The sequence below is a fragment of the Zea mays genome, chromosome 4, assembly GCF_902167145.1.
Source record: "Zea mays cultivar B73 chromosome 4, Zm-B73-REFERENCE-NAM-5.0, whole genome shotgun sequence".
Taxonomy (NCBI): Eukaryota; Viridiplantae; Streptophyta; class Magnoliopsida; order Poales; family Poaceae; genus Zea; species Zea mays.
The window spans coordinates 142,496,090-142,505,828 of NC_050099.1; the positions used below are offsets into that span (position 1 = coordinate 142,496,090).

The 9,739-nt window shown below is 40.3% G+C and overlaps 1 protein-coding gene across 1 annotated transcript; it reads left to right on the forward strand.

The window, feature by feature from the left end:
• Positions 1–3,990: 3,990 nt before the first annotated feature.
• On the forward strand, positions 3,991–8,958 carry LOC100280730 (calcium binding atopy-related autoantigen 1). The gene is made up of 9 exons (NM_001366973.1): positions 3,991–4,433; positions 4,703–4,770; positions 4,854–5,077; positions 5,354–5,437; positions 6,329–6,542; positions 7,471–7,647; positions 7,734–7,853; positions 8,077–8,349; positions 8,489–8,958. Exons 1-8 carry the CDS (start codon positions 4,118–4,120, stop codon positions 8,290–8,292), a joined length of 1,419 nt encoding a protein of 472 aa, NP_001353902.1. The 5' UTR covers positions 3,991–4,117; the 3' UTR covers positions 8,293–8,349; positions 8,489–8,958.
• Positions 8,959–9,739: the final 781 nt, after the last annotated feature.

Sequence of the window (9,739 nt, forward strand, 5' to 3'; positions counted from 1 at the left end):
TTTAATATCTTCTCGTGTCTTCAAGTCGTTTTTCACATAGAACCATTCCTTCATCCAGTCCCCGGGCCATCTCTTCCAAAAAGTTGGCACGGGACAGCTTGACCTAGAGCGGGCACCGAAGCTATAACAGCCAAAATTGTTATGATATTGTTCTTTACCCTAGGGTTTCGTCTCATATAATAACACATGCATACTGCAGAAGCTTTTTGCATTTGGCTCCAAACCTTGGCTCTTCACGGCCCATACGAAGATTCTCATCCTTATGATTGCTTCGGGAGTAATTTGATGAAGGCAGATTTCAAATATCTTCAAAACTTCTACCACGAAATTGCTCAAAGGAAACCGAAGTCCAGCCTTGAAGAAACTTCGGAATATCATGACTTCATTTTCCTCGGGAGTAGGACAAGTTTTCTCTCCTTCGTCAGCCCTCACAATAGATAAATCCCGAAAATATCTACCCCTCATATTGACAAGATGGCTTTGTTTAATGCTTGATTTTCCAAAAACTGCATGGCTTGGTCGCCAGGGTCGATCTTCGAAATCTTCACCACCACTTTCCACATCATAACTATCACTATCACCCGTGTCTTCAGATAAACCCTCTAAAATCTCCTTAGTAATCTTCTCTGTATTTGTCTTTGCTATTGATTCAAGAAAGCTGAGATTCATCTCCTCGGAAAGGCTCAACTTCAACTCAGCGACAACTTTCTTGTCTTCAGACATCTTCGAAAATGCTGAGAAAGTGCTCTCAAAGCCAAAGCTTAAAAATTTAAAAAAACCAAGCAAGTGTTGGTGCGCAAGAGCTAAAAATTGAGTAAGCAAGAGCAGATGGCAAGAAAGCGTGCCAAATGAACTCGTGGTGAGCTCCTATTTATACGCCTAGTACGTTGAAAACTGGAGGGTCCCGCTTGTCAATGACTGTTGCTATTCTAGCAAAGGGAAGGTGTTTTTTCGGACCTTCGGCTTAAGGCCTTCGTCCATGTCGCAATCTAAATTTATCATTCTAACAAATTAATATTGTGAGGGGCTACTGTTGGGGGCCTTCGGCTTCCGAAGGTTCTCAAAAACATGATTTAACAATGCCTCTGGAGTATAATGTGTGGACAGGGATCTTCGAACAAGAACCCACGGTATGAAGAAGCACGGAAACAGTACGAAGGATGGAACAGAGCCGAAGCTGTGCGCAAGGGAGCTTCGGCATGATGGCAGAAAGGAGGAAACCGACTTAAAGAGGAAAAGACTATTTAGACCCAGATAGATTACTATAGAGTTATTGTCAAAAGCAAAGGGCCTGGATGTAATTTTGCATGGGCTGCGACCCATGCCTATAAATAGGTGAACAGTATTCCCGTACGGTTCACGCTGACTTGGCATTCACTTTCGCGTCACGCTTGTACCCTTGCTTTCCTTCGAGCCGAAGGTACATTTATAATTTGTTATTGTTGATACAGTAACACAAATAAAAATAAGTTGATAATAATAATGTTTAGAGTGTTTATGTTATTTTTCATATCTTTCATATGAATCTTTCTTCATCATTTATTGTGCTTATGAAGGTTTGTCCTTCATAACCTTCGTCCGGAATTCATTATATCCGAAGGGAGATAATGCTTTGAAGGACGAAGGACTTTAACATTTAACACTTTCTATGTTGCCTTGTTCTTAACTCTTAGCATTTGAGAACAAGCCACCAACAAACACTCCATGTGATATCATCTAGTCTGACCTCTTGTTGAACCTTTATACAGTTCTCATTATCCAATATACAAGTGTACGCAATATGATCAATTTCCTATTCAACACTTAGCAATGTTTTTTGACCTTTAATTGTGTTATCATTAAATTCACCAAAACCCACAAAAGATTAGACACACTTACAAACATGATTGTATAATGTCTTTGGACGAGCTTACTTGGAGGTTGTGACCAGAGCCTCTCTAAGACTGTGCCTGTGGCGGGCACATGCGAGTCAAGTAGTACTAGGGTGAGACTGTTTATGGGATGAGTCCCTAAGAAGAAGGTGGCGTCAAGGTCAAAGGAAGTAGAGCTTCCTTTCGAGGATATATCTTGTTTGGTCCTTCTAAAAATTGAGTTGGGAGAATCGTTCCATAGGAACCCCTCGTACACTTCACTCGCTTCTGAATGGACGGGGACAATTGTTATCTAGCTATGACGATCCCACTACTGCATAGGATATAGATGATAGTATACAAAGGTAAGGGTGTATCCTTTAACCCTTCGATACCCTATGGTGGCCACTAGTGGTCTGCTACTATGTTTCACAATCTCAACGTATCAATGGTACTTTGAGGTGACTTAGGGCTGAGTTGTAGGGTGGTACCTTATCGACTAGGTGGCAGTCCAATATCAGCCTAGGTAGGGCACCATCGATTATGGTAATCTTGTGGGTATAGATATACACACTCTGCATTGTTGATCAATCTACACATGTAATCGTATCCACTGTCATGGGTATTTCTTATGTTCCTCGCTTCACTTGACAAAAGAGTGGTATCTTCTCTTCCTGCTGGGATTGTATCATAATTTGGCCTGAGGCTATTTAGGCAAGGACAAGAGGGAGTTACCTTTGTCGACTGGAGATTATGGTGGTGAGACGTGAGTGTGTTGTGTTGAATATGAGATGAATTGGATTGATAGGTTTGGTGATACCTTGTAGATATATGTACCTTGATTATGACATATGCATAGGAAACCCACAACCAAACAATATGTTCTTTTCTTTACCCTTGCATATCGCTTACCATATAGCAAAACAAACATAGAGTGGAAAACAATGATTAGTATATATTATACTAAAAACTAGTGACATGGGTGAGGATTCAGGCTACTCTTCTATAAACGGTGAGTAGGAGGAATAGATAATATCGTTCTATGGTGAGGATTTTGGAGTGTTTGACTCGCTACGTGCTATGCTCTACTCTAAGAACATATTTGAGAACAAGATAAGGAATGGACTAAAATCCTTTTACTATTTAATTTTAAATAACCCGGAAATTTTAGCCTTTTAAATCCCTTTTACCCCTGACTCCTAAACAAACCCTAATATTGTTCTATGTGGTTTCTTCCGTGTGGTGTACTAAAATGCAGAACTATGAGTTGTAACCCCTTCTAATATATGTTGTCGCGTTGTATAAAATATGGTACTCACTGAATAATGATAATACTTTAGTTTGGACATTTTTAGATGATGTTATTTTGTAATTTATGAATTTCCGTATGAGAAAATTGTCGCCAAAGGTTAATAAAGTCACGTGACTTATTGATATTCTCGATGCCACTAGCTGTCTAGCTTAACTGCTATTAGAGATGTCAATGGGGACCCGATACCCGATAACCCATGGGGAATTCCCCTATTAGGGTACGGGTATGGGACAAAAATTGTCCCCATGAGTGTGGATATGTGACAAAATCTCCACCCATTGGGTAAACGGGTTTGGGAAGCAATAATCCGAACCCGATTACCCATGGGTATTTCATACGTGTACACCTGTCCTGTTTGTATGAATGAGTTGAGGCCGAGTCGGCCATCAAACCCGGCAGACTCCATTTCTTATATTGGTCCCAAGTACTGATTTCTTTTCTGATGGATGGATGAATAGATAATGCTTCATGGATGAGTGCTTACCGATGTAGTGATGTGTGAAATCTGGATAGTTTGTGCTAGATGTTAGTACCTAGTTATTCCTTAATTGGGGATGGGGACCCATTGGGGACCCGAAACCCGAATGGGGATGGATATGGGATGAGTTTTGTACCCATGACGGGTATGGGTATGGGGATGTATCAAACATGATGGGGATGGGTCTGGGAATGCTATAACCCGATGGGGAATTACCCATTGACATCTCTAACTGCTATATATACCCACTTTTGAGAAAACATTTCTTTCACATGCATATTGCATAACGCCTACCAAGTCAGGGACTCCACGTCCACGGCACAAAACAGGGGAGCCCAACAAAGCCGGCCAGCTATCGCCTATTCCTTCCCTCCCTCGCATTCCGGCAGGCTCCGCAAACGTCCGTGCGCCCCCGCGTCGCCGCTTCCTCCGTCCCTTCCGTTCTCGGCGAATCGAATCCGCTAGCCCCCGACATTTATGGCTGCCGCGTTAACTCGCCTCCGATCCGCCGTCGAGCGGCTCGGGCCTTCCCGCGCCCGCGCCTTCTCATCAGCCGCTGCTGAGGCCGGGGCTGCGGGACCGTGCAGCGACTCTAGGGCTTTCGCCGCGGCCTCGGTGGCCGCCGGCTCAGGTCTCGGGATCTGGCTGCTGTCCTCGAACCCGCAGCCACTCACAGAGTCCGGCCAGGCGGAGGATGCCGCCACCGCGGGAGGTGGAGGCAACAGGGCCTTCTCCGCAGCTTTTGGCGGTGTCGGAGCCACCGGGGAGCGGGAGGGCATGTTTCTGTTCGGAGGTGAGCATTGGTTGAGTCCGTAGCGCTGTGGAATGAATTAGCTCGTCTGTGTTATTTTCTTGTGTAGATAAACTGTGATGCGTACGAGCCTGTGGATTTGTTTATGGCCATCGTTGCACGAAAAATGCTAGTGGTTTTTTTTGTGGCCGAGTCGCCGTCAGCGTTCTTCTCGTTTGACGAGCATTTGTAGTTACGTATATTATATATTTAAGTTAGGTGGTCATAGTTGGTAGAAACGGCATGATGATTTGGTTACCATCGCCATGTAGATTCATATCGCCGAAGGGTGTTCTTCAAGTACGAGAAGAGGATTAGGACGCGCAGCCCTCCAGAGAAGGTAATGCGGCATTCTATATTGAGAATAACCATTCTACGTCATATGGAATTTTCACATTCAAATTCTTGTGCTTCTTATGCTAGATCTTTGAGTACTTCGCATCCGTCCACAGCCCAGAGGGTGAGATGTACATGTTACCTACCGACCTGATGAGGGCGGTTGTTCCTGTTTTCCCCTCATCTGAGTCCAAAAATGTCAGGGAAGGGAGATTGAAGGGGGAGCGCCACCCTGGCGAGCTACAATGTGCTCCATCTGAGTTTTTCATGCTATTCGATACAAATGGTGATGGTGTCATCTCCTTTTCTGAGTAAGTGGGTTGTGAGTTCAACCAAAATGATTGCCTTTGCTCTGCCATCTACTATTATATCTGCATCATATTGGCGAAGCTGTTCGGCTGCCGGTTTTGATAATAGCTGTGGCTGCAAATGTGCTGAAGAAACTGTGTCGGCTGCAGAAGCTACGTCAGGCGGCGGCAGCAGATGCTGCTGTAGAAACAAGCAGCCTATCACTATGCTATTAGTGCTGCATGCCTTTCTTCTGTAAGCCATATGTCATTATTAATTCTTAATGTTGCGCCATGCAGGTATATCTTCTTTGTAACATTACTTAGTATCCCTGAATCAAGCTTCCATGTGGCTTTTAAGATGTTTGACCTTGACCACAATGGGTATGTTATCTTCCAGCTACTGGACCCCGTTCATATTCTCTAGAGGCTTCTTTGTGCATCTCAGCATCTGGTCCCTCTTTTCTTATTTTAAATTAATTAGCTCTGACCCCTTTCAAAATGGATGTCATATTCTCACTTACTTTGTTTGGAATATTTTCGACTAGTCATATCTTGTCTGGACATACTGGTGTTAAATGACTATGGTCATATGTACGATCTTCCACACCTAATGATATCTGGGGAAAATGCCATCCCATGTCTCTTCTGATGGCACTTGATAACATTTGGTATATAAAGCTTCCGATGTGTCCCCACTGGTAAAATGGCGCCTCCACGGATTCAAAGGAAGCACCAGATCTCAACAAAGATCAAACCACCAAATCCCTCCACCCTGCACCCGAATTTTTTATAACAGCATTTCATAGTAATATCCATTTTAACTAGGAACCCAGGTATATGTGAGTTATCGCATTGGAACACTTAACCAATGCAAGTCTCTACTCTGTACAGAGCAAGTATATCAATTAAAACCATGAACGCCCATAGTTCTGGAAGAAAATCAGATAGAGTAAAAGAAATATCCGACATTGCTAGTTTTGATTTCTGCATTGTTTGACCCCTTTAAACGTTACCTTTTTTTTTCTGAATCTATTAAAATTATATGGTTTAAATTTTGGTATGGGCTTTATAGGACACCTTTTTAAACTCTATTATCTGTGCTGCATGCCTGCATGTTTACATTTGGCAATTCATGTACAGTTTGTCATCCAGAAATAACCTGCATTTTGAGCATGTCCAGTCATCTCAGATGTTATTAAGGGTACTATTAAATTGACAAGCTGTTAATCTGTTTATTCTTTGTTCTCACTTGCTACTATGTATTCATCATAGGGAAATTGACAAAGACGAGTTTAGGAAAGTGATGACACTGATGCGATCCTATAATAGACAAGGAGCTGCCCATAGGGATGGTTTACGCTTTGGACGCAAGGTTGGTCAGCCAGTGGAAAATGGTGGACTGGTCGAATACTTCTTTGGCAAGGATGGGAATGAACATCTACACTATGATAAGTTCTCTAGTTTTTTGAAGAAATTGCATGATGAGGTGATTTATTTCTTTTTCATTTTTTGCCCGTTAATATATTATCAATCTAGATAACGTTTATATTGATATAACTCTTGAGAGACTTAGTGTAAAGCCAAACAATGAGTTTGTATCAATCAACTACATTTTGTGATGATTTACTTCTTTATTTCTTCAGAGCTCCAAACAATCTGTTTAGAGGAAGAATGTGTGTCACAAATAGTTATATTTTCTAGAAATGTTGATGAACATGACTATGCTATATGTAAGTTTGCTGATTATTTTGTATAGAGTTGTATTTGGTTTTATATACTTTCTATAAAGAAGCAAATTGTGGAGAATCAGAAACAGATTATTTGTACTTGGAAAAGACTGCAAATTCTGGAATGTAGAAAGAGTAGGGACATGCTCACACTACCAAATTACAATTCATTCCAGATTTTAAACGCACAAATTATGATAGAGTTTCTTTGTTTTGAAACTATATAGCGTGTTTGTCTTGGAGAAACAGAACTTTGACAAGGTCAAAGTTCAATGTTTTTACCGTACAAGTGCATCTCATTTTGCATTGGTGTAGATTAGTGATTATTTTCATTGTATTCTACTTCTTGACCAGCATCTGAGTTACCATAATAGAATAAAGATTAGTAATCCTTGTTAAAGGATTCAGTGAAAACAATACTCCCTCCGTCCTAAAATAGTATTTGTTTTAGCTCTTGATTTATATGTCTATATTCAACTAGATGATGATGAATATAGACACATATATATATATAACACATACATCAAGTATTGTATAAACCCATTAAAAGTCAAAACGAAATTTATTTTGGGACATAGGGAGTATTTTTTAGCACCACAAGCCTAAGTGGTACCCCCCTCATTATGCCTAGTCCATTCACGAGATTTTTTTTAACTTGCATTTTTTTCCTGGTCAAATCTACTGCAGATTGTCCGCTTGGAGTTTAGTCACTACGATGTGAAATCATCCAACACAATACCTGTTAAGGACTTTGCGTTATCCATGGTTGCTTCTGCTGATATGATTTACATAGACAAGTTACTGGATAGAGTTGAGGATTTGGACGACAATCTTGACCTCAAGGATCTGCGTATTACCTTTGAGGTTGGCCTATTAGCTATCCCTCATCAACCATCAGTATTCTTGGGTTCACCATTTGTTCCATTTCAAATTACAAACTATAATTTCAGGAGTTCAAGGCATTTGCTGATCTTCGAAGAAGGTTGGAACCATTTAGAATGGCTATCTTCAGCTACGGCAAAGTAAATGGTCTGTTGACGAAGCAGGATCTAAAACGTGCCGCATCACATGTAAGGTGTTCTACACCTGCCCTGTGTAGTTTGAATTAGCTATTACCAATTGAAATATATTCTTCCAGGTTTCCTTGAAGAAGCACTGGGCTTCACATTTCTCTCATTATGTAGCGTTCTGCCCTAGGCTGCTAGCTAGCCGAATTGTTTATAGCACACATGCTCAGTTATTCACAAATATTAGCTCAATTTTCTAATTGATTTCCTACACTTTGATTTATAGGTTTGTGGAGTGGACTTGACTGATAAAGTAGTAGACATAATTTTCCATGTGTTTGATGCTAACTGTGATGGTAACCTGAGTTCAGAGGAGTTCCTGAGGTCATTACAAAGAAGAGAAAGTGATATTCGCCAGCCAGCAACGTCAGGTTTCCTAGGGGTGATCGCCTGTTGGCTGAACTGTACAAAGTGTTCTCTTCAACAGATGCTGTCCCAGTAGATTCTTTTTTGACGCTCATGACAGTCTTCAGTTGCCCTTGGTTGCTCTGTGCTTATTGTAGGTTTGCCAAACTCACCTTTTGTTGGTTTCATTATTCAGTTTTCATAAAATTTGAACAAAACATACTCGTTAGTTGCTCATTTAAGTACATAATAATTGTCTTTATCTATTTTTCGATGATTTTGAATATGTGCAGGAGCTGGAGAACGTCATCGGGGAGTTCTGAAGTGTGAAGAGGATTTTTGTTGTAAATATTACCCTGCGGCCCCTGCTTAGTAGCTCCTACGTTACCACGTAGCAGCTGTAACCTGTAAGGAATTCCTTCCGTTCTCGTTCAAGGGCTTCGATGACATACATCTTCTCCCCTGACATTAAATCTCCGTCGACTTAGCTGGAGCCTTGCTACCTATCTTGCTTTTAGCTCATCCCTGATGCTAATATTCTGTGGATTGTGGTTGAACAATCACACTTGTAAGACTAGCTTGGGAATACTATTTTTCTAAGAGATTTTCATTTTTCCAAGGAAAAATAAACTAATTTTCTTTGGAAATTTCAAATGAAAATACTATGAGAAAATGTGGTTCCCAAACCAGCCTGTAATGATTAATCGATGCTTTTTTTCTGAATAAGTGAATGGTAATGGGATCCGCTGGAAACATTATATTATGTAAAAAACTTGTGACATAACTGATACTCTATCCTAATTATAAGTTGTTTCAATTTTGGAGAGTTAAAATATTTCAAGTTTGATCAAATTTATATAATAAAGTAATACTCCCTCAGTTCTAATTTATAATTTGTTTTACTTTTTTTACCAAATCTGACAGGCTCGTCTTCAATTCTTTAAAAACGAAAATTCAAATCCATACTTGAAGTATATCATATGCTAAATGGTATCACAGAAAAAATTAATAATAATTATGATTTTTTCAATAAGATAAGTCGATCAAACTTGAGATAAAAAAATCAAACAAATTATAAATTGGAATGTAGGGAGTAGCATTTATGTCACAAATAAGTATTACTAGTACAAAGTTCGTGTATTGTAATGACACATAAAAATATTAGTGCATAATAATCATCTAAAAATAAAAAAACATATATATTATCATCGATCTCACCATTTTTGACAGAAAAGAAATGTGTAGCAATATCGTATTTTTGAAAAAGTTAGTATCAACTCTCATGAGCCATCCTCCAAGGCTCGAACCTCTTAATCACATCTTGAAGCAATTCGTGGGGCAAATTAGCCCAACAATTGCTCTGAATAAAGCCGGATCATGCAGCTCATAGACAACACCATGTGATCTCCCTCTACGATGACCTAAAAGCTTCACCTCAAACCCTCTTCCAGACAAGCTCCCAAAGCCATCCCTTACATCATACACAATACTGCGAAGAGACATTAGTAAAGGCCACAAGTGCTGAAACATCAAACGTCCTCTAA